Source organism: Cavia porcellus, unplaced genomic scaffold (assembly GCF_034190915.1).
Source record: "Cavia porcellus strain 051 isolate PalLab524CR breed Dunkin Hartley unplaced genomic scaffold, mCavPor4.1 scaffold_27, whole genome shotgun sequence".
Lineage (NCBI taxonomy): Eukaryota > Metazoa > Chordata > Mammalia > Rodentia > Caviidae > Cavia > Cavia porcellus.
This window is the reverse complement of record NW_026947510.1, coordinates 3,666,442-3,692,083: the sequence shown is the minus strand read 5'-3', so window position 1 is coordinate 3,692,083 and position 25,642 is coordinate 3,666,442. Positions and strand designations below refer to the sequence as shown.

At 43.0% G+C, this 25,642-nt stretch overlaps 1 protein-coding gene across 5 annotated transcripts in view; it reads left to right on the top strand.

The window, feature by feature from the left end:
* Ano2 (anoctamin 2) overlaps positions 1 to 21,349 on the top strand; it is a 345,087-nt gene extending 323,738 nt beyond the window's left edge. For 4 of the 5 annotated variants that reach the window (XM_063237730.1, XM_063237729.1, XM_063237731.1 and 1 more), the window contains 5 exons: positions 4,953 to 5,105; positions 5,467 to 5,519; positions 7,419 to 7,600; positions 17,973 to 18,078; positions 20,366 to 21,349. In XM_063237730.1, the coding sequence (XP_063093800.1) occupies positions 4,953 to 5,105; positions 5,467 to 5,519; positions 7,419 to 7,600; positions 17,973 to 18,078; positions 20,366 to 20,638 (767 nt within the window). In that variant the 3' untranslated portion in view covers positions 20,639 to 21,349. The remainder of the gene's footprint in view (positions 1 to 4,952; positions 5,106 to 5,466; positions 5,520 to 7,418; positions 7,601 to 17,972; positions 18,079 to 20,365) is intronic. The other variant, XM_063237732.1, reaches the window with a different exon arrangement.
* The last annotated feature ends 4,293 nt before the right edge of the window (positions 21,350 to 25,642 follow it).

Sequence of the window (25,642 nt, the reverse complement as noted above, 5' to 3'; positions counted from 1 at the left end):
CTGTAGGGCTGGAGAAGAAGTGACGCCTGTGTCTCCTTTACTTACAAAGAAATACAGAAGGGTCAGAGCTAAATGCACCTTGCTGATGGGTTCTGGGATTGATTTAATTTTTATACTGTACACACTTCACTCTGAAGCTGAGTTCTCAGGATTTCTAAATGGAGCCCATCCCAATGTATAAGCACCAGGTAACTCCAGGACCAGTAACAAAGAATTCTCCTTGCTGATCTTATTTGTTAAGTAGTTTGTGAATTTGAATTAGTGCTGCAGGAGGGATCTTAACTACCAACCACACAGCACATGCTCATGTATCTCCTTTATGTGTTCTTCATGTCAAGACCAGTGAGTGATTATGAATCCTGCAGAGTCTCCAGGCATCTGTTGTAAGAGCAGGTCCTTCCTGCCCAGCACTCTGTAGCATCCCGTTAGTGCTGCCACTGTTGTTCTGACTGCAAGCAGGATAATGTCAGGGTTTGTTTACATGTCTGTCTGCCCCAGTGCACACTCCATCCTCTTGGAAGGGTAACACAGGAGTCTATTTGTCTTAGTCTGTTTTATGTTGCTATAACAGAGTACCTGAGATTGGGTAATTTATAAACAATGAAAGTTTATTTGGCTCTGGGAGTTTGTGCTGCGTCATCCATGGTGGAAGGTGCAGCAGCAAGAAAGTGCAGGAGGAAGGGGCCAAACTTGCATTTCCAACCAGTGCTGTCTCACAGCAGCTAAGCTGCTCTGTGACCAGAGCGTTATCTCATTCAGGAGGGAGAGGTCCTCCAGACCCAGGGACCTCTTACAGGTCCCTCGACACTGTTGCCCAAGGAGTTATGGTTCCAGCACATGAACTCCGAGGGACAGATTCAAACAGAGCACCACTCATCGTTGTGCAGGATGGGCTCGATGCTTGCTGAATGATGATGAATAAATGAACGAATCAGTAGTGGGTGGTGGATATTGAGAACTCGTATTTTTGTTAAACCTTCTGCTGTTTTCCTAAGGAGCACAGGCTGGCCTTTTCACTATCCCTGCCTACATGGTCCTTCAGAATTGCACTTCTTTTGACACCAGATGCTCTCAGAACAGAGCACAGCTGCCTTTCCTCTCCCCCGGAAGAAGAGGATCACAGGGCATGGCTCTGAAGTATGGGCTGATGAAGCTGACAGCGCTTGACCCTCCATTAGGTTTCTATAAGTGGGCTGCTCTTAGCAGATTCCTTCAGAACTATCCTTGAATGACTAGTGTGGGGCCTGGTGATTCCCTGGCCTTGCTCATGGGTGACTCACAGAAGAGAGGGTTCTGAATTCCTAGCTTTCAATACCTGTCAGGAGACTGTGTTGTTCTTACTAAACAGTAGAATTTTTTTTAAAAGCTGTACTATAAGCATTTGCATTAGAAATGGAATGTTTTTGCTTCAAATTTCTGTCAAGTGTTCTGTAGAGGTCACAGGAATGAAAACCATTGTGTGCAGGTGGTAAACTCTGCGTCTCTATCCCTCTGCACCTGGACTAGGTACAATGTGTTCAGTTAACTTATTCTATTTCTCTCTCTCTCTCTCTCTCTCTCTCTCTCTCTCTCTCTCTCTCTCTGTCTCTCTTTCCCCTTTTCTCTCTGTATATCTATGTGTTTCACAGCTGGTGAAAATAAGTTCATAGTAAACAATATTATATCATAAGCAAACTGTGATGTGCCCGGTGTCACAGAAGATCAGAATAAGAGTCAAGAATGTTTCCTGATATCAAGGGATTTACTCTCTAGATACACCACTGGGTCAAATAAAGAGTGATGTGTGCAAGGCATCATGGGAAGGAAGATAAGGAAAGGAAGCTGCCTACTGCCCCCAATTCCACCTGAGTGAGCTGGGGGGGGGGGTAGAGGTGAGTCTCACAGGGAAGGTTACATTTGGCTTGAACCTAAAAGATGAGTAACAATTCACTTAGCAGAACACATATAGAAGGTTACAGAGAATAGTGGTGAGTCCAAAGGCTTAGGAATGTGAAGATGGTTTGAAATGTGAAGCTGGGAAACAGGCAGAGTTGGCCTTCAGCATTCCAGCTAAACATTAGCCCTGAGCATGCACAGAATAGAGGCCGGAAGTGGGTCTCGGGAAGTAAGTTATGGTCATATCATAAAGGGCTTCAAACGCCAGGCCTAGGGGCTTTGAGATTGTGTGTGTGTGTGTGTGTGTGTGTGTGTGTGTGTGTGTGTAACAAGAGAGTGGGTATTTTCACTGACGAATTCTAAATAAATGAGTAGAAAGTCAGAGATTTGTTCCACTGAGCTCTTTTCTGCCAGTCCTGGACCGCCCACTCTGTTCTGTCTGCTCCACTGTTTTACTTTTTGGAGCAGATTGTCCTGGAATGTCCTCGCTGCATGCTCTCTTGTTTTGTTTATCCCACTCCTCCTTGTTATTTTAACCTAAACCCAGGTAGTCACTCATGATTTTGGCTGTCTCCAGGAAGTGTAGGACCAGTGATTTTTTAAGAAGACCCTTGGCTGCTAGCATGTGAGGAGAGAAAAATCAATGGAGTGCTTGCCCAGAATTATTTCCAGGATTTGTGCTTCCAACTCAGCATTTCTGGAGTACTTTATAGAGGCTTTGTAAAGATTTAGTTGAAAATCAACTTATGGATTCCTCCCTAATTGGCTTGACCAGGTTTAATCTATTCTTGGTCAGGCCAAGCTGGCTTCCATTAGGCAGCGCACTAAGGATTTCCGGTTTTGCTCTTATCCTAAGGGAGGTTTGCTGTTTTTAGAAACAAACCTGAGTGTTGGTGAAGGCCAGTATCACTGTGTCCTCGGCAGTGACCCCAGAGGGTCTCACATCTGACATACAGCATTTCAGACCTTTGATTAGAAAGAACAAGTCTTGGATTTGGCATTTGTATGCTAGAGGGTTCTGGTTTTATGCATACTTTTTCCTCCCCTAGATTAAAACAAAGCTTGCTATTTGTTTCTGCTTCTTTGAACTAAGCCCTGTGAATACTTAGGATACCTTATAGCAAGGTCCGCAGACAGTAGCTTTTCTCAAGCCAGGATGCCCTGAAAGAACAGCAGATGAGGGGACAGGAGTGTCTGTCACTGGAGGCCTGGCGTCACATGCTTTGGCTGTATCCACTTCTCCAAAGTTGTCCAGTGCTGACTGTATGGACTCAATGGCAAGGAAAAGAGATTTAACCTTTGGTTATAGGATTGGAACAATTGATGGGCACTATTTAGAGAGCATCAAGCCATCACCAGAAGATGACTTCTTGATAAAAGAGAGATAGAGAAGTGTATGGAGAGTTTGTGAAGGTAAAAAAGCAAACAGTGAGATCACCCCTACAGGGCTGTGTTTCCTCTCTGCCTCTGTATGAAAGAAAGAAGAGAGAGTGGAAATCCCATTTCCACTATAATCCATGGAGGATGGAGTGCCATGTGCGCGAATGTGGCAAGGGCATGCTGTGTGCATTTGTGACCACTCAGAAGTAACTGCCCCTTTCCCTCCCCTCCAACCTCCTCGCCAAGCCCTTCCTGGTGCTCTACGGTGCTTACACAGTTGTGGTGGAGGAAGCCACCTATGATATGAACATCTGCTCTGTTGAGCTTATTAGCATCAAGAAAACCAACTTTGAACTCCATAAATAACAGTACACCCATATATGTACTTAAATACAGACATGCATTTGATAGGTTTTACAAAACTGATCCAACATCTGTTTTGTTTTCTTTGTTTATTCTATCCCCCTCCATCCACTCTGCCCTTATCCCTACCCCAGTCTCCAAAGTGAATTCCTCCGCAAAGCATCATTTAAAAGATGTAGTAAACTCTGCATTTGGAACTGGCTCCCAGATCTTGTTTTTGAAGACTTCTTTGCCGCTTCCATCCCTTTTGGCCAGCCCAACCTTGAATAGTAGATGGGTAGCACAGTGAGATAGCTGGGGCTGCTTGCTGGACGCCTAGGAAAACTGGTCACAGGGACATTGTGGTAATGGCCTGGATTGAGAGAGGAGCTTGTCTCTTCCAGCCATCTGACCACCTCAGGCTGTACATACCTTGGCTCATATTGCTTCTGCAACCTGGCGTGCTGTCCGAAGTTCAGTCTTCCTGGATGCCACAGGCCAGTCTTTGCAGACAGTACTTAGGTAACTCCCAAAGCTTTCCTCAGTCCCCAAAAGGAGGCATTGATTCTCTGTGTCTGGCACATTTTCTGTCTCTCAGAACACTTTTAAAAGAAAAAAGAGAAAATCCATTTGTACATCTCTGTGCATATTTATCTGTCTCCTCTAAACCAGCTCCTGGAAGACAGGATCAGACCTTTGCCTCTTTAAATACTTGGCACACTGCCTGCCATTTAGTGAATGCCCAATAAATTTGTGATGAATGAATACACTTTCTAAACAAAGGCAGTGACTATGGTTATGGAAAGAAGAGTCCAAGTTTGTGAGGTGTTTTTTTTTTTAAAGTTTCATCAAGACTTGGCAGACTGTGGCCTGAGGGTCAAATCCTGCCTGCTTTGTTTATTGCTTTTGTAAATAAAGTTTTATTGGAACACAGCCAAGCCCACCTGTTTATATGTTGTCTCGGGTTGCTTTTCCTCTACCATGGCAGAAGTGAGTCGTTGCGATTGTCTGCAGTCCACAAATCCTAGAACACCCATACACTGGCCCTTTGCTGAGTAAGTCTGTCGATCTCTTAGTAAATGAATAGTATTAATGACTAGAAATAAAGGATGCTGGAAAGGAAAGAGTCAAGATCTATCCTTCTCACATGGATCCTTACTGTGCCCAATCTAGAGCTTTGCTCCCAAGTGACAGCCTGGGCTGATGGCCAACGGTAATGAGAAGGAAAAGCCTATGAATGTGGTGCAGGAGGGAGATGGGACCCGGGTAAGAGAGACTGAGGGCCACTGCACAAGGCAGACTGAACTGAACACCTGCTTCCCCCTGGACACGTCTTCTGTTGTTTTTTCTCCTAGTCATTCAGTTCGGTTTTGTCACTCTCTTTGTGGCCTCCTTTCCTCTGGCACCTGTGTTTGCCCTCCTCAACAATGTCATCGAAGTGCGACTAGATGCTAAAAAGTTTGTCACGGAGCTGAGACGTCCAGATGCTGTGAGAACCAAAGATATTGGTAGGTCACCCCTCTGGAGGCCACCAGCCCACAACCTACCCTATAGGTGGTCCTCCCACCATCCTTGACCTGGTCAGGAGTCCAGAGGGCTTGGAAAGCCCTGATCTCTTTGCTCCTTAGAGTTTTTCATCCTCACATCCTCCGATGCTGGAATCTTTGGAGGCCACCTTATCGATTCCCAGTTGTGCCCCTAATTTGCAGACACAGGGGAACAAAGCTTTCCCAGACAAACCCACTTCTGGGGGGCCCAGGCAACCTGCCCTGGTAATTTGTCTGCAGTATGTCACCCCAAGCTACAGCCTTGTCATCCCTGGCCCAAGGGCAGGAGTGAGCCAGACATTCTTTTTTTTCTGTCTTACAGGAATTTGGTTTGACATTCTCTCCGGAATCGGCAAGTTCTCTGTTATTATCAATGTAAGTGCTTCCATTCGGGGAAACTCTGGCTCTGTGGGAGGTGCTTTCCTTGGAGTTGAGCTCTTCAAAGCAGGAAACCAGCCCTTGTTACCTCTTAGCCTTTTCCATTTGCAACTTTATTCAAGATCTTCCCCTGGTTAATGGTGCAAGCCTGCCTTGTAACTCATCATGTGGTCTCTGGGGCTCTGCAAATTGTATTTTTAATTTCACTAAGCATTAAGTGAAAGAAAGTAATTATTCATCAGAATGCATACCTTAGTCTTAATAGTCAAAATCAGATCTTTCTTCAGAGCCAAGAATAATGAGGAAGGAATGCTACATATCTGTCCATCTCTTTCCTTTCTTTCTCTACTCCTGAGTTAAATAATACCTGGAAAATTGCCCAGGCTGCAGTTCCTAATTACTGTTCCTCCAGTTGTCAATGCAAAGTCTTAATTATCCCCATGGTGTGTGGCATGGTGTACGTTAGGACAGGACATGAAAGGATAGCTGTCTCACCTTGTGTGACTTTACTTGCCTGCCAGACATGGCTGCATTTCAGAGGAAATCTACTGGGCCCCAGCCAACAGCCCTTTTGTTTTTGTACTCTGGACAGAAGGTGGCCAGCCAAGGCCTCCTGTCCTACCTCTCAAGAAAATGTCAGTCAGCTTGGTGGACATCAAGAAAGTCGTAGCCCGGGTTCCTTTGCAAGGAAAAGCATTGATCTGGCCTGGTTCCTTGATAAGAACACAGAAACTGATTGGAGAGGTCTGAGGAGAAGCAGAGAAAATCAGTCCACTGTGTTTGGAAGGTTTTGGCATAGGAAGCACACATCTTAAGCATGGAAAGAAAGTGAAATTTGGCACACATATTGATTATTACTCTCATTCATGTTCATTAGACAAGAGGCCCTCTATACTAGCTACTTTCTATCTAGAGTAGAGAATGACACGGTCCTTTGAAATTTGTTTACTTATCTGTAAAATGGGACATAAGAATAGAACCCAGCAAACAGAATCATTCTGGAAATTAAAAGGGATGTAAAGGACATAAACAAGTGCTCAGCAAGTTGTAGCCACGATTATTATACATATGTTATTCATTCTCAAATATGGTCATGGCTAGCCACACTCATGTATACATTTAGAAAACAATATCTAAGCTACATTTTTAAGGGTCTTTAATTGTTGGTGCAGACTACAGTATAAACACCTGCCAAAAAGATTTAAGATTTTCTTTGTAGAAAGCACCTTCACATTCAAACATGCAATCACTCACTGGCTGTTTTGTTTGCTCCATAGACATTTATAGAGCACTTAGGTATGCCAGATGCTGTATGGAATATGTATGGCTCCATCTAGCAGGATTTCTTCCTTTGTCCTTTGGGTCTCACTTTTCCTAAGTAAAATGGATAAAAGAACAACTTCCATTATGTGACGTGCTATAATGTGTTGAGAAATAACGATCAAGTTGAGGGAACTATGAACTCATACTCCTGGCCTTCTGGTGTCCCTCAGGGCAAATGTACATCATAGTTGTTTAATTTCCTTGCCTGCTGCACTGTATGACATTATCACAACAGGTGATTCTCCCAGAATACCTTGCACTCTGATTTGATTTGACCAACCTCAGTGTCCATTCAAAAAGCTTAAAGGTAGAGTGGTCCTTCCAGTACCTAGTGGCCCAAGTTGGATTAGCATCCCTTGCTGTACTCGTTGCAATTCCTTATTTTGGCAGGCACCATCTGGTGGATTTATTCACACAGACCACCGGTGGAAAGGCCAGGCAGCTGTGCTGCATCTGCTTCTGTGAACCACAGCAGCACCTCTTGCTAGAAAGCCCAAGAGTGGGCAGACCACCAGTCAGTGGTCCGGTCCATCTTGACTGTTCCTCCTCAGTGCTTGTGATTCTATCCTTTAGGCTTTCGTCATTGCTGTCACCTCTGACTTTATCCCCCGCCTGGTGTACCAGTACTCCTATAGCCACAACGGGACTCTGCATGGCTTTGTGAACCACACCCTCTCCTTCTTCAATGTCAGCCAGTTGAAGGAGGGGACGCAGCCAGAAAACTCACAGTTTGACCAGGAGGTCCAGTTCTGCAGGTAAAGTAATCTGGAGCAGTAGAGGACCAGGAGCAGTAGAATAGAATAATTATGTAGATGACTGGGAATTATGTCATTCTCCTTTCCCTCCTTCTCCTGCTCCTCTCCATCAGTTGTTACAAATAATTTTGAGTCAACAAATATTTATTGAGTGCCTTATGGTGGACCCTATGGAACAGACCATGAACTATGTAGCTTTGCCCTCATTAAAAAGAGTAAGAAATATCAGGTTAGTAGCAAGCACGTGAAACCTTATGTAATATGCATATGAGCACTGCGGATGTTCAGTGAAGGGGATGATTACTGGGGCTGAAAATGGAAAGGGGATGCTTCCTGGAGGGGCTGCCAGGACTTGCAGGACAGAAAGGAAGAACAATCCAGCATGGGCCAAGATATGAGACTGAGGAGGGATTTGAGGTGTTAGATAAACATGTAGAGCCCAAAACCTATGGCCATGTGGCTAGTGCAGAGGATGCTTAGAGTTAATAATGGAGAAGAATATAGGAAACAGAATATATGTACAAAATCCTAGAATAGTATAGGGCTACATGTTGTTGACTTTGGTTAGGATGCAGTACAGAATGAGAAGCTTCAAAATTTGATAGGAATTTCACTGTGTTGCAGTAGTAAGATATTGGCCCTTTTAGCATCAGAGAATGGAAGGATAAAGGGTGCTATAGGAAAACTGGTCTGATCTCTGATCTCAGAGAGGAAGGTGGACTGGAGTTGGAAGAACACAAGGAAAGAAGCTGAGCTGTTGTATAAGACATGAACAGTTCTGGGCACAGACCAGGGTAATGGGAAGAATTAAGAGAAAGAGAGGAATGAGATAGGTAATATAACATAATGCAAAGTTGGAGACAGGAGATACAGTCCAGAGGCTGTGAGAGAAGGGAAACTCTAGAATCTGGGTTGAAGTTGACAACTGGGAAATTGTAGTTTCATTTAGAGGGATGATGGGGATGCTAAGAGAATCTAATCGTATGTAACATATGATGGATGATGAATTTGATTTAAATCACATTGCATTAAAGTAATAGCAGAAAAATCTAAGAGACACTCTAACTCCTAGATATGCTAAACTGTAAATGTAGGGAGAGGTAGGCAATATGATCACATGAGGATCTCTGAAACCAAGAAACAGAAAACTTTTAATTATTAATAAAGATGGGGATTGGGGCTTATTTAACTCTTTTGTACAATGGTTAAGTGATAGTCCCTAAGGGCCTTGGTCAAAGGTCTTATGCTCTGTATTGAAAAAAAGTATAACCATAATAATAAAAAAAAACACAGGAACAATATAAGATTTTCTCAGACCATCCCTGATAGTATCTTATGTAAAATCTGTCAGTGCTGCCATCAGAGAAGTGGGATTTTCTTTGGGTTTATAGCATTGATAACCTGGTGTGTTCATCTGTCATGCATTTGCACCTGGATCAGCTTGGTACCCAGGTCACCTACTATAAGGCACTGATCTAGGCTCAGATTCAATAACCTGAGGCTGTGAGCAAGAGAAAATGATGTTGTCTTGGCAACCCAGGTGTCACCAATCCATGATGTGCAAATTTATGAGTGTCCAAAGCTAGGAGGATATCGTGGTCTTAAGAGTAGTAACTTCAGGGTTTGACTCTAGATGACCAAAAGAAGATAAAAACTCAGGGACCAGAACAAAAATAGGTGAATAAATTTATCCAGCAATTTATAGCAATCTAGATGTTTCAGATTTTTTTTGACATCCAGTCCTATTGTAGGTAGACTGTGAACTGCTGGGGAGCCCTCCTGTCTGATTGGCCATGGTGCTGATTTGGATCTGGAGATCCAAAGGCATCGGCCCATAGCACAAAGGGTCTGTGCCAGTGCTCTGCCTTCCCAAGAGTGCCTGGGTCTGCTCCAGTGGGGACCATGAGGCTACTAAATAGATTTTTTCTTAACAACAACATCTTGAAAGATGAGTTACATTTTTCTTTTTTTATTCATGAATTTTATTTTAGCAGATTAATATATGCATTTAACGTAGTTTGACCATTTTCACCACCACCTCCTTCACTCCCTGGGCCCTCCCAGTTTCATATTTTGGAGAGTTTCAGTCTGTATAATTATCTTGCTTATATCCATCCTCCCCAGGACCTTTTCTTACTCCCTTTCCCCCTTATTTCCTAATAAGACATTTTTATAAGCAGAAATGATCATAGAAATCATCATGTTGCTACTCCTTATTCTAAAAAAAGAAACAAGCAAATAAGCTGAGGCTTAGAAAGCTGGAGAGTTCTTTAAGATTACAGAAGTTTCACATCTCTCCAAGAACAAGGCTTCTACTCCCATGAGTAGCAGACACAATGCCAGCATGGCTTGTGCACAGAAGCAGGGCTGACTCTAGTGGTTTCTTTAATTGGTCTAGAAGCACATGTCTGTTGTAGATAGCACTAGTCTCTCACCTTGCCCCTGGCCATCAGATCTCCCAGTAGCACTTCTAAGTATGTTTACCAGATCAGTGGGTTAAATTGGGTTGGACAGAATGGAACTTCAGTGGCCTGTTGAGTGTAGGTGTAGTTTTAGGCAAAGATTTATTCAGTTAACTTGGTCCATCCAAATCCAATCTTTCTCTATTATCCAATTGTCACTCATTCCATATTGATTGCATTTTCAAGCTTATTATGACAACTACCAGTTATGGTGAGAATCAAAGGTATGTGAATGCTACCTAGCTAAAACAAATGCCCAGAACTCCAGAGAGTATTAATAAATATGGATGAGGTTGAGTTTTCTTGCTTCTCCCACTGGACTTTCCAGCTACCTGTGAAGTTCTGATAATCTTATCTCCATTGTTTCCATGCATGGGATTATGGTTTGTCTACTACTCATAAAAAAATCTGTATTGAATGCCACATTATCAGTGGGTATATAGATAGGAAATGTACTTTAATTTTAGGTTTTTGCTGAGAATATTATCAGCAGAATTTAAAACACTCTATGATCAGACTAAAGCTATTTTTGGAGCATTCATCATTTCCTTGACTCTTATTACTGGTCAGAATTACAGGTTCATTACGCAAATGTTGTTGAGACCCCACTGTAGGTTCAGCATTGGTTATATCATAGTGAACAAGATAAATTCCCTCCTCCAAAAATCTATAGGAAGGAGATGAATAGGTGAACAGGAAGTTAAAATATGGCTTTAATAATTGGCAATTGGATATCATCAGAAAGCTATGAAGATCTGGAGCAGGAGGCCATTGTACAAACCTCAGATGTATGTATTCAGGGGAAATTCAAGGGGCAAAACCTTGAAGAATGAGGACTTGAGGATATAGTTCAGCAGCCTAAGCTCCTGCCTGGCAAAAACAAGGTCACGAGTTCAGTTCCTGATACAAAAAAAAAAAAAAAAAAAAAAAAAAGAGTTGACAAATAACCACAGGGGTCCTCTTGTTGGACCTGCATCTATATGGCCAAGTCATATGGATGACTGGCTGGGAGTAGGGATGGTGGATGAGGGGGATAAAGGGTGTTTGGTGGCAAATGAGGTCCAGGGAGAGAGCACTGCCTTAGGAGGGAAGAATGGAAGTCGGATCAAAGAGAATGTGTTGTTCACATTTGAGGTGCATAGAGTCTCTTGGAGAATGAGCTCCCAATGAGAAGATTTAAGAAAACAGTGATGAAATCATGCATGCTTTTCATGTGACTAGCATGTAAAGACTATTAGCTTACACTGAAATTAGGGAGATGCATTACTCTTAAAGTTGAATTAGATGTCTGAAGGATGTGATTGGCATATAATCCAGAGATAATATATCAAATAGATGTGGGCATTTTGAGGCATTTCTTGATCAATAAGATTTGTTGGTAGAAAGCTCTATCTCATGTGGTTCCTACTGACAAGAGAAGGAGAGGGAGAGGGAGAAGAAATGGAAAGTGAACTGTAACAGAGCAATACTATGAGAATCAGTGACAACCCCATAGCTAGCCTCAGAGCCAGTGTTTTTTATAATTGCTTCCATGGTGGGAAATGAAATTTCTCCTGATTTTCTGGCAAATAGTGTTGGGAACTCAATGACCCTTCTTACTCTTAGCTCTTAGTGACCTTTGGAGATGAATGCAGCCAAATAAAACTGAGGTCTCGTGCTCCAACCCAAGCCTTGCCAGGATAGAGGTATCTTAAAAATAGAAAGTTAGAGCAAGTCTCCAGCTGCCAACTTGAGATTTTGAGTTGCATTTTCAGCATTTTTGGAACAATATTTGTCTCAGCTATCAGACTGCTCTAGCAGAACTACTTCAGCAGCAGTCTCATGACGTCAAGTATGGGCATGGTTAGTGACCATTAGGCAGGGTCAAAAAGCCACCACTTCCTGGAGGACAGATAGTGGCTGGCCTCTTGGCTTAGCAGGAAGCAACCAGAGAGCTCACCAGTGCAGGGCTGGTCCCAGAGCTAGCTCCAGGAGCATGCATGGTCATAGTCAAGCTGTTTGGAGGAGTTGAGCATCCCGTTGGTTCCTACCAGATTTTCCAGAGAGCCTAAGTTCTTCCCTGCCCCAGGATGATGTGAAAAGGCTTTGAAGAGGCCACTTCTCTTCCAGCCCACAGCTTCTTCCCACCTGTTCCAGATTGACCCCAGAAAAGTTAGCTTTTCTAGGTGCTGACTTTCCTCACCTTTACTAACCACTGAATCAAAGTGGGTCTCATTAGCTTCTAATTCCCTGCACTGTTTTCTTTTGCTGAAGGTCAGTTTCAAGAGGCAGTTTAGAGTAGCTCAAATGGTGTAAAAATATTGTACGTTGTTGTATTTAGCATGTATATGGCATTCATTTCACTCGGGGCTATTTAAAAACTTTCCTACACACCACTGTTTGGAGTTGAGAATGGAGTAACTGATTCATTATACAACTATATCATTTAAAAAGGCCAGCTGTGCTGATGGTTGACTGACCAGCTCCATAGTGTTGCATAGTGTCCTCCTTCCTCATGGTGATTTTATATTTTAATGAACTGTGACAGATGTCACAGTCCTTATCACACTGCAGGTGAGTGTTCGGAGAGGAAAGAGCATCTCCGGTATGAGTCTCTCGTTTCTCTCTGTACCTCAGTTTCCTCATCTGTACAAATAAGGACTTTGAAATAATGAATCTCCAGAGATTTTTTTCCTACTTAAAAATGTTTAAAAGCCATGTAATATATTAATGTCTATCTAAAACAATTCTAAACATTACAAGAAGCCACTCTAACGCTATCCTTCCTCCATACTGAGCCCTGGTCATAGCTAGGCATCTTCCCAGTAGTAACTAGGGTGATGCATATGTGTGAAGTTTTCCCCAATGTTTTCATGCATTAACATAATATGAGCTTTGTAGGGTCTTTAAAGTATTTTTCTTGGGCTTGTCTTTTTTTGGTACTGGCGATCGAACTCACAACCTTGCATTTGCCAAGCAGATGCTTATGCTGCTGAGCTAAATCTCCTGCCTGCCCTTTGGGCTTGTTTTATAATGATGAAATGTTCTTTGAATTAACGGGAACCTTATTTACTTAGGTAATCTCTAAATTCAACTCAATTGATATGATTTTTCATATCAATAAAGTTAAAATATTATTAACAACGTTTTAAATCTACAATATACTACTGGTTTTTGTACCAGGTTTGCTTCTTATCTGGGAGTCTGTCCTAGTTAACACTACAATTTTGCTCTTAGAAACTCAGTACAAAAATTTTTTGGGTCAACTGAGTATTGTTGCTAATCTTTTAAATTTATGACCATTTTTGTTGTATGCACACCCTGTTGCTATCTTCCAGGAGAAATCAGCATATCATTTTCCATGAAAGACTTCAGAAATCGCATTCACACATATTGCCTCATTAAATAATTTTCCTTTAACATTCAGTGAACACACTCACACACACATATACAGATTGCTTTATATTCCTTTTTCATGGGGGTGAGAGGGCCCATGCATGTATTAAATTCTCCCTGTGTTTTTCTTTATCATTCAGCCCCCCACTACCACATATGTGTTTCTTTATTCATGAGGGTGAGAGGTCCCAGTCATGTACCTTGTATGTCGTAAGCACTGTGATGTCTGTTATGTTGGTTCCATTGTATGGATTAGAAAGTAAAGAGTCTGAGATGTGGAATTACTTCCTCAGGGTCTATCAATTAATAAGACATACAGCCACTCTAGTTTACACTTGGGCTTCAGACCCTCTACTAGTCTCATAATGAAAGTTTCTCGTAGAAGCCACAGGGAGAACTCTCAGAATTATGTTAAAGCTCAAAGAAAATAAAGGGCTGTAATTATCCAGGAATATCCCCAAAATTATATTCCTAAGGTTGAATCTCTGTCGCTTTGGGGTCATAGCCAGAAATAGAAGAAGCTGATCTGATGAGGGGATTCACTGGGGCTTTGTGAGGTCCAAGGCACCCCGGCCAGGCAAGCAAGTCTGACGTTGGAGGGCCTTTAACTTGCTGATTGGAATGAACCACAGAGAAGTTCTGCTTCCCAGGTCTCAGGGCCTCCTCCATCAGTGTCAGTATTGCCATTTACCAGGGTGTATTCTGAGAGAAGCCCTCGGCAGCTGTGTGGGTGACAGAGTCCTCTGGACCCACATCCACTGGGCATGTCTAGTGCTTGAGTGCTCAGAAATTCTCCTGGGAAGCCAGTGGGAACTGGGAATGATGATCTATATGTCTGTCCTCTTTTAACAAAAATGTGTCTCATGAGTTATCTTTAGTAAAACAATGAGAGAATAGCTGTTACAGATTAGCATTCCTAATCCAAAATCTGAAATGCTCTGAACTCTATTTTAGTGCTGACATGATGTCACAAATAGAAAATTCCACACCATGAAACCTTTTTATACTCAAAATTATTAAACAATTGGCATAAAGTTATCTTCATACTATTTGTATGAGGAATAAGATGTGTGTGAATAAATGCTGTGTTTAAACTTTTGTTTCATCCCCAAGATATCTCATATATATATATATATATATATATATATATATATATATACCAAAAATCAGAGATCTGAAATACTTCTAGTCCTGCTCATGTCAGATATGAAACATTCAGCCTTTATAGATTGAGTTCTCCAGATGTACCCAACAGTGTTCTGAATTTGTTACACTGACACTGTTTCATAACAGTTCTGAGTTAGAAAGTTTGGGCTCGTTTTATAGAAAAGAACATTGGGTGTGATGAACATTAGTTAAAAGAGGACTGTGTTACCTTTTTCTATCATTGCCGCAAATACCTGAGATAATTAGCTGATGAAAAGAAAATATGTATTTTGTCCATGATTGCCTGGCCTCACTGTTTTAGAGCTTTGTTGAGGCAGTGCATCATGGCAGGAGGGTGTGATACAGCAAAACTGCTCACTCAGTGCCAGGGACAAGACAGAAGAGAAAGGAAAGACTGGGGCTCTATGGTCGCCTTCAAGGACCCATCTCTCAGGACCTAGAGACTTCTAACCAGGCATCACCTCCTAACAACATCACCCCGGGGACCAGGCTTTTAATACTTGGGTGTCAATCAAACTGCCACCTATAGCAAGAACACACAACTGACGCCTTGGAAGTACCATGCATACCTTTATCTACTGACTCAAAATGACACACATACATGCTAGGCTTAGAAACAAAACAGACAACACAGACCATTATCAAAGCAGGGGAAACAGTAAAGTTCATTAGCTGCCTGTCTTCTGTAAATGTTTCTATTCTTGAAGCTAATCATCTCTGTTTAGTGTTTTCTAGTTACTTAAAACATTTGATTAACCTATTGTTAACATGAAATTTTTGAAAATGAAATCTGAACTTTGGTTGATATGTAAACAACCAGATATTCACTTGATTGGTGAATGCTAACTGGAATCGGTGCCTTTCAAGTGATGAATCATGGTTCATTAGTGGATTATGAAATCATTTTAATGGATCACAAACAACAGATAAGGATGGGGAGTGGTGGGATGGGATAGGATAGGATAGGACAGCATAGCCTGAAGTATTAGTGCCTTGAGTGCAGCAAGTATAAGTGTTTTGTGTAATTTTTATTTCAATAATATACATGCACAGCAAAATATATTTCTTACTATATGTCATAGTTTTTTAAAAGCTAGTTTTGGAAAGAAAAATGTGAACAGATGCAAAATTCATTAAATAGCTCACTATTCTTTTCTGCAGTACAGTTTTCCCTTTATACCTATCAGAGTCATCCCTGGCTTATCTGCATAGAGGTATTTTCAAGGAGAACTTCCTGGACAGACCTTTGTGTTAATCTTCCCCCAGAGCATTGATTAGATGGATGTGCCTGTTAGATTCAAAACATGTTTTGGACACTTAGGGAGGGCAAAGTGACATTTCCAAAAGCTGTGGTAAGTGAGTAGCAGAGGTGGAACCAGAATTAGATTATTTATGGATTCTTTTCAGACTGGAAAAAAGCAGGATAAGCAATGGCTCTCATAGCAAGGTCAGTGAGCAGCTGTTCCTTCATATATGGAGCTAGAGAAGGAGAGAAATGGACTTTGACTGCAGCCAGAGGGATTGGGCTAAACCTGGGAAGGGATGTCCCCGTGGTAAGGAGGAGTGTGTGTGTGTGTGTGTGTGTGTGTGTGTGTGTGTGTGTGTGTGTGAGTGTGACTGGAAGTTTCCAAAGGAGTGCAATCAATGATCTCTTGCCACGGCATCCTTTCTGGAGACACAACAAGAGAATAGGTGAGTCTGAGTGTTTTTCCACCCAGGGATGTCCTTACTCATTTGGCCACAGCCCCTTTCCCCCGCCCTCAGCGAAGATAATCTGGAGCTGGCGGTGTTTCTGTCCCCAGCCACGGATGGATATGATTAATCTCATGGTGCTCTGCTGGGCTGCAGTCAGCTTCGCTTTTCACCCGGATGTCAAACCAAGCCTGCAACAGCTGTGATCAGCTGTTGGAAGAGAGGGAGTTGGGCCCAGAGTAGGAAGACCCTGGCTTCTTGCCAAGGGCTCGTTGAAGGATGAGTGTCTACCATTCAGTTTGACTCTTTCTCTTGCTCAGTCTATTGCTGTGCCATTTTCTATCATTGTGACTCTTTCTTATTTTTTCTTCTTCTCTCATCTCTCCTTGGGGAGGTGGAAACCGCCATACTTTTATATAAAATTTTAGGGAAACAGGTTCACTCAGTGCAGAGAAGCTCCCAAACTGCTGTTGGCAAGGTGCTTTGTGAATTCAGCCACCTGAGTGGCTTCTTACTTTGCCTAATCTTCTTTCGGGCCGTGAGACTGTGGCCAAGAACCTAGATATCTGAGCCTCCAGCTCTTCCTGTGTTTTGTGGGGATAACAGTGCCTACTTGAGTGTGTGACCCTGAAGAATAAAAGGAGAAATATCCAAAACAGCCCTTGGGGTGGGGATCGGCCACATAGTCCATGTTTCCAGCATGGTAGTTTCCCTCCTCTGGCCCTGCCTGGACTGTGTCCCTGCCTGCCTTCATCAACAGAAGCACACACATGTTTTAATGGCCTCATGTCACCCTAGATCTTCCTCCAGCCTCGGGCTTGTTTTGCTTTTATTGAGCATCAAAGATTTGTTGAACTCCATGGAGGAGATAATTTTTATGAAGAGGCATAGCTCTGATACCAACCCTTATCACAGTTTTCCAGGCTTAGAAAAATGTGAGTCTGAGAAAAGGAACTAGTTTTAACACGAATCATTCCAGAAGAGGAGTAAGCTGCTCAGTGTGAGGAAAATCCCAAGGCTTCTGTGTGGATCTGGAGGAGGCAGAAGCTCATGTGAGGCACTGACACTTCGCTTTTTAAATCACATGATCGATCATGAAGATGGTTAATAAGTCAGAATACTGCTTTCATCCCCGATTTGCCCAGCCTTTGGCTTGGTCTGGATCAGTCATTCTTTAGGTTCAGCGATGCAGCCAGGAAGCCAGGCCAGCACCCAATGGCTGGAATCCCAAAGCATCTGGCTCTGGAGAAGCCCAAGATAACTTTCAGTGACTACAGCTTTATGGAACTCACAGGCTGCTGCATCGAAGTAGATGGGAGGTTGGGGTTTTCCCTACCCTTTGAGAGTCTGCAGACTAATAGAGAACAAAGATGGTCCTCCTGGAATGGGTTACTCTCATGATCTCTGGATTCCTGACATCAGAGAAAGTTTTGGGGTGATGTTAGGGAGAGAGACAAGGAAGAGACATTTCCAGGCAGACCTTACTGTTTTTGGATTTTGATAATTTTATTCTGTGGACTATTTATTGGTTGAGCCATAGATTTCCATTCTTCCCCTACTTCTTGAGTCCGAGAGCCAAGAGGTTTCCTGCTGTTTGAACCGCTGAGAAATCCAGAGAAGTTCCACTGATTCCTCTTTCTCCACCTGATCTTAACATCACATTTCTTTTGGGGCAGATTCAAGGATTACCGAGAGCCACCATGGGCACCAAACCCATACGAGTTTTCTAAACAGTACTGGTCTGTTCTATCTGCCCGACTGGCTTTTGTCATAATCTTCCAGGTAAGTTGTTCAGACAAAGGGTGACTAGTTAGGATCTGGGCTGCTGTAGGTTTTCATAGTGCATTCTTCTCTTGGTATCCAGAGTAATAGTTGTAAGTCCCTCAGATACCACAATCCAAGGATGTGCAAATCTCTTATATTCAGTGATGTAGTATTTGCAAATAATCTATGCACATCTTCCTGTATACTTTATAATGTATCTAGATTACTGGTAATATCCAATAGAGTATAAATTCTATATTAATTAGGGAATAATAGCAAGAGAGAAGCCTGCACATGTTCAGTACAGATGTCACTTTGTTTCCTAGTATATTTGATCCACTTATTGCTGAATCTGAGGATGTGGAACTTACAGATATGGAGGGCCAACTGTACTCTGTGACACGAGGTGCATGTTTCATTCCCTTTATGTAGCAGGAAAACCCCGGAGAGGGCTTCTTTTAATGGATGGACTTTAGCAAAACAGAATAAAACATAGAGTAAGGTTACTGGACAGATGTGGAGTAAGTTGCAAGATAGAGACAATTTTCTATTCAAATATAAGATGAAGAAAGGGAAATGGGAAGGGCAGTTGAAACCAGAGTCTCAGCCCTTGTGCAGATAAACAGCCCATCTCATCTCTGCAGCCTGAGATGGGGCTCAAATTCTGAACCTTTCTTCTTGAGCTCTCAGGACCCTCCTTTGTTAGTGTTGTTCAGCCACTGAGACATCTGGTGGGAAGGGCCTCCAAGCCACCTAGCCATCTCGGAATGAATAGTAAACTCGAGCCCAGTGATTCCTATCTTTGACAATAGGTACAGCTCCAATTGCATCGCTGAGATTTTTTGAGGTCCAGGGCCCTCAATTCCCACTCGGGGTCCTGCCAGTCTTCGAGCAGGGACAGAGCACAAGCCCAGATCCTTTTCTCTTCATCTCCCTCAGGCTTTTGTATTCCCTGAAGGCAGATCCCTGGGGGGCTCTAAAGTATCCTGCCCCTCAGACCCCAGCCCAGGAAGTGGAGAAGTCCATCGGCTAGTCTTTCACCTAAAGAAGACAGCCATTCTTCCTCTGCAGAGATGGGGAGATACACTTGAAAACTCACTCAGACATCCCCCGGTGGCCCCACCTGCAAGAACCTCCTCACTTTTCCATATGTCACATATCACAAGTCACTCACTCACTCTGTAGGGGGTAGAGGAAAAACATGATGAGGTGGATCTCCAGCACCTAAGGTTCCTGGGTGCCTCTGGAAGCAGCAGCTGAGGAATCTTCTTCCAGGAGCATGTAAGGTTCAAGGGCTTGAACACTGCATGGTATCTCAGACATCAGAGAACAAACAAATGTGTAACCAACATCCAGAGAATGACTGGAGCAGTGTGCTGGGTTGATGTTTCTAAAAGGGAAATGAATAAGAATCAAATTATAAACAGAGTAAACATGTATTGGTCCATGCCAGGTACTGTCACATTTGTGCAAACAGAAACTGTTCCTAGGAGAAGGACATCTTTGCCTTCCTCTGTATACACAGGGAGGAATATAGTGCAGCAGCCAGAGGAAAGGAGCCCAGTGCAAGCATGCAGAAAAACTTAGAACTGCTCAAGGAGCTACTTGCAGGGTGTCCCAGACTGTCAATGTGGTGAGAATGGCTTTAATGAGTAGAGGGAGAAGAAGCTGGGAATAGTAGTCAGGTTTGACTGAGACCAGAGGTCAGAGCAAATGGCAAAGTCATGTCTTTGTTGTAGAAGACAGAGAGCTGGTCGAAGAATGAGATGAGTAACTGTCACAGCCACAGACCCCAGAGGCCACTTTCTAAGAGGCTCTGGACCGTGAAATGCCAAAAGGCTTCACAGCCAAGCAGCAAGAACAGAACATCTGAGGACATGCTGAGGAGGAGGGTGGGGGAGAACTACATGTCCCACTGAAGGGCGGAATGACAGCTGTCACTGGAGGAGCCTTACCATGTGCCAAGCACCCTTGAAGATGTCTGACTTGTATTAACCCACTAATCCTTATAACACTAGGGCTGGTTGGAGTATTCTCATTTTCTCAGTAAGACACTATTTATTATTGAGGATGCTGAGATGCTGTTATCTTCATTGGTGGAGGTCACTCAGCCAGTGAGTCACAGAACCAGAATTAGTATAGAACCCATGACTCTGTGCTCCTCACTACCACCTGCACCATGGTGGGAACAGTCATTCTGACAGAGCAGGAGTGCACAGTAGCCTGCTAATGTCTACCGAAGTCTCACCGCACCATGGCACCACCCAGGTCCTTCCACTCAGCCCCTCTCCCTTGCTTTCTGCAGAACCTCGTGATGTTCCTGAGTGTCCTTGTGGATTGGATGATCCCAGACATCCCCACAGACATCAGCGACCAGATCAAGAAAGAGAAGAGCTTGTTGGTGGACTTCTTCCTGAAAGAGGAGCATGAGAAGCTCAAGCTTGCTGACGAGCCTGCCCAGAGGAGCCAGGGAGGTGGGGACCGTAGCAGGAGGAGCCGGGCAGCCAGCTCAGCTCCTTCCAGCCTGAGCCCAGCAGGCAGCAGAGCCTCTTCAGGCTCCCAACACACCAACGTGTGAGCAGTCCCGCCCTGTGCCAGAGGGGGCGCTGCAGTAGCTAAGCGCTTGCGCACACTAAGTCGCAAATCCCCAACCACGGATGGTGAACCTATGGCACACAGCGGGCTGTTTATTATCACTGACAGCTCTAAAAGGTTTGCCATCACTGCGAGCCAAGTGCACTCCACTTGGATCCAGCTTGGGGCTGGCTCAGAAAGAAATTGTCTGTGAAAATAAAGGAAAAGAGAGCAAGAGTGAGTGCTAGAAGAGAAGTGATGTTGCTTCTCTAAAACTCAAGCTTAAGATTCTTTTAGCCCCTTGTGAGTTGTGTTCTTCTGGAGATTGGTACCTTCTCTGGGGTCTCTGCATCCCGGAGTCCTCAGGCATCAGATGCCTTCTTCCCATGTTCTTTCTCTTCACCATGGTTCCAGATGACCATAGGCTGCAAGAGAGAAGTACAGGCAGATCCCTGCCCCACTGTAAGTGACTACCATGTCCTTCCATATCACCCCCTGACACCTCCTCTGAGCCACTGGCAGCTGGGGACACCAGAGGTCTTGGTGGATGCTAAGTTTCAGAGCTGACTGTGCAGTCACTGGACACGGTGGTGAGGCCCTGAGGTCCATCTGGGCTTGTCTCCAGTTCATGTCACAGGGATGTCTGAGCTTCAGTACAACCACCTGTCATTTCACAGCAGATTCAAAATAAATGGAAACATACTTTTTAAAGATGCATCGTTGTCTTTGGTGCCTTGTGTCTCTTCTTGCCGCTCCTCCCCTACACTAACTTCTCTCTTTCTTCCTTTCTCCCTCCTTCCATTACTTTTTCCCTCTTTTCTCTCCTCCTTCCTTCCATCCTCTAAATATCTATTGAGCTCCTATTAGGCACCAGGCATTGTTCTCAGGCTAGAGGTACAGCAGAGAACAAGAATTAAAGTACAGTGGAGAATAAGAAATGAAGTCTCTGCCTCATGGAGCTTGCATTCTGGAGAGGGATCCACTGTAAGTTCGTAAGTGTGTAAATCACAATAAGTGCAGTAGGGAAAATACTAGAAAGGACAAAATAGACGTGTGTGTGTGTGTGTGTGTGTGTGTGTGTGTGTGTGTGTGCAGGGGAACACAAGGATTGAAGGGTTCTACCATTTTCTATATATTTTAATGAAAAAGCCCAGCTGGTGAAGATCTTATACTGCTAAATAACATAGTCAGTTGTAGCAGCTCTGATGAACTCTGTATGAGAAGATTTTCAAAACAACCTTACCCTCTCTTGATCTCCAGAAACCAGCTTCATGGTAACTCCATCTAGACCTGTCTCCAGTTCCTTGCCAGCCAATCTGACTGGAGTTCAAGGTAATATCTGAATGGAGGACCAAGTTCGCAGAAATGAGGCTGTTGTTCTGATGATTCGGGTACCCAGTGAAGAAAGACCTCCCGTGTGGGCTTGTCCTCAGTGCTGGCCACCATTGTTTCTTGTTTCCTCCTGGGTGCGTGCAGGATCGCACTTGCCCCAGTCCTTGCTCTGGAAAGTGGCTCTGGAAAGTGTCATCCCCTTAATGGGGATGACAAGGCACAGATACAACTCTAATCATATCCAAGCACTTCTGTAATCAATCATAATCATATTACATTTTAATACTCATTTGCCATGGGTTTGAGCTACAGTGGCATGAAAATGTTGCATTATCTTACAACATATTTTGTTCATTTTGAGAATGAGTGGGTAATGGAGGAACACTCTACTTCAATAAATAATCATGTCATGAGGATTCTGGGCCCATACTAAGAGGATGCCCCTGGTACTCCTGCCAGCGTGGCCAGAATTGATCTTCCCAGGAAGCAATGATGGTCCGTGGTCAATCATTACCTCCATTATGGCACCCACTGAACCCCTCATTGCGTGTGTGCACGGATGCCTGTGCTGGTTAGGGCCTCACTTTGTTTTGATCACATTTTTATACATGATAAAGGCAAAACTTCCATACCAAGAAAGATTCAGATAGTCTGAAACAAACACAAGCAAACAGGAACTGAAGCCAGAACGACCTGTCATCCCCAAATCTGTAATCGACATTGGCAACTGCTGTGTCCCCCAGAATCTCATTCCCTGTCATGAACTTTTATTGTTTTAATGGGTGCATTGTTTTAATTAGTCTATATGGACTATCTTGTTACCTTTTTTTCACTTCATGTATTTCATCAGTCCTTACATCCCAATAAATATGGATCTGTTCCTTCCAAAATATGTCCAAAGTATGTCCTGAACTATTATGTGTCAGGCCCTTGGGATATATCGCCCAACAAAATAAGTATTCTTACTGTCATGGAGCTCATGTTCTCTCTCTCTTCCTCTCTCTCTCTCTCTCTCTCTCTCTCTCTCTCTCTCTCTCTGTGTGTGTGTGTGTGTGTGTGTATGTGTGTATAAAAGACAGATAAATGATGAAAGTAAATAAAAAAGAATTTAGGGTAAAAAAAAATTACATGGACCAAGGCAAGAATTACAGGTGGAGACAGCGGCCACACATTATTTCTATTATAAAAGTGAACCTTTTTGCTATCATTTTTTCTTGCCTCATCCCATTCTGATAACCATTTGGGAATATAACCCTGTGATCCCAAGGGGCACTAGGTCAGATGGAGCCAACTCAGGTGTGCATGGCATAGAGAAGGGAGATTTAATCTGACCATGGACAGATTTCCACACTGAGAAGGCTCAATTTTCTCCCCCACTCCCATGAAAAACACATTAAGAATCCTATGATTTGCTCCAGATCCTGGATGGTGTATATGGCATTGGTGTATATGTATGTTACCAGCAAGACCACTAGAGGTGCCTACTTCCTCCCAGCAGGAGTAGGGGTTTAGGCTAAGAAAGAAAGCATTTTAAATCACCTGTTGATCTGAGTGGAGAGATGGTAGGTACAATCTTACAAATAAAAGTTGTGTGAGTTGTATAAGGAAGTTATAAAACTTTCTATTCTAACATGAAAGAATATTGTGGACAAAAACTGAAAAAGCAAAAGGAATCACTTATTATCCTGTGCCCTTTTTCCAGAAGCAATAATAGTTAATATCTTAAGTTTATGTTCTTATATTGTACATGCAGTCACATACACTGATTAGAAATAGCAGTTATTTTGTTTAATTTTAAAAGTGATACATATTTATTGATGACTTAGAAAATGTGGAAAAATAAAATGTAATTAAAACGTTTAAATCATTCAAATTTTCACCTGCAAGAGAAAATTTTCAATTCACTTTTTATTTTCCTTTTTACATACAATTGAGATTACTTCACACAGACTAAGTTTTTTACTTATTTAACAGAGAAAGTTCCACATGCCCTGGGTAAAGTTATGATGAACAAGGGCTTCTTGATAAGCAGTACCTACAACTGGATTGTTCTCCAATCTTCCCTTATGAAGACAGAAATGAATGAAATCAACTTGATGGTTGATTGAAGTAATCTTATGGGTGTGTTTAAAAAATAAATACAAAGTGAGAGTCTTTTATGCTTTCCCTTGTCACTTTCCAGATTGGCACTGTCCACAATAATCTTATTCATAAAAGTGGAATCACACTGTTTTCAGTGAGTCTTTTTTTTTTTTCCTTTTTCTTTTTTCTGGTTCTGAAGATTGCAGGGCTTCATGAATGCTAGTCAAGTGCTCAACCACTGAGCTACATCCTCAGCCCTTAAAAATGAAAAAAATAATCATTAAATTTCTGCCCAACACATTAGTCATGATTTGCTATATATATAATTTTTCTGTTCTGTAAGAGAGTGGTCTTATTTTGCTGATCTTTCCAGCACCAATTTCTGACCTTGCACATAAATCAGCCACTGTTATAAAAAAGAAAATAGCAAACATATAGTTTGCAAACACTATGGTCGTAAACCATAGTATGTTCCACTGGGTGGAAAGCATGTCTGGGAGCAAGAAGGAAAGAGAATGAAAGGACCCATGGTTTTGCACCATGCCTTTTTTGAAATTATAACTAAGCTGGATTTTGGGTTAAGAATGAATTAACAAAATTCTTTGGTATTTTTATATTGTCACATTCATCCCTTTGTTAACCAAAGTACACCTTCACATTTAAAAACAACTGCAGTGGAGTTAAAGAGGCCATCAAAGTCTTTTCGGGACACAGATGCTTTCTTCTAGCTACTGCCTGTAATGTAAGCGAGCTTCCTAGACTAAGGTTATGACGCTGTCTTGGGCCTGCTGCATTCAGGGACTTAGTGCAGAGGAAAACAGGGAGCAAAGGCGAAAGGGACGAGCTTGCCTCTGTTCAGGCTCACTCCGAAACCCTTCACCACACCCTGACCCATCGCAGAGCTCCCTGTGATTGGCTGGGGTCTCTCAGACAGCTCACCGCAGCTTGATTTCTCCCTCTGCCCCACTGTGCTTCCTCCTTCCCACATCTGCTGCTCTGCGGCACCCCCTCCCCAGCCTCCCATAAGGAAGCTATGCGGGTCTTGTCCTGAGGCGGTTTTCCAGCTGACCTCACACACGGGCTCCTTGAATGTATATTCTCTGAGCTTGTGCATTTCGGAAACTGCTTTCATGTTGCAATGATGGCTTGGCTGGAGTCATCATTCTCAGATCGTCATCCTTTCCTTCAAAACATTGTGGCTATGGCAATTAATCCACGCTCTTCCAGGTTGTAGAGGAAGAGCTCTGGAGGAAGGCTGATGGGTATTCCTTTGTAAGTTGTTTTAATTGTTCTACTCTTTGGTCGCTAACAAGATTTTAAAATTTATTCTTGTCACTGAAAATTTCTCTGTGATGTATCTCATTTCTTTTATTGAATGTGCCTGACACGTAAACATCTTCCAACTCACATAGTCACTCCTCTGAAAAGTGACTCCCATTGTGGGAATGGACTCCAGTGAATGCATTGCATCTGTTTTGGTGACATCAGGAAAACACCGAAGTCCAAGCGTGTCTCTCCAGTTTCCCAATTTTATACCTACCACCTTCTTTGTCAGCACAGCTGCTTTGCTGTATGCTGTATACTTCAGGAGTGT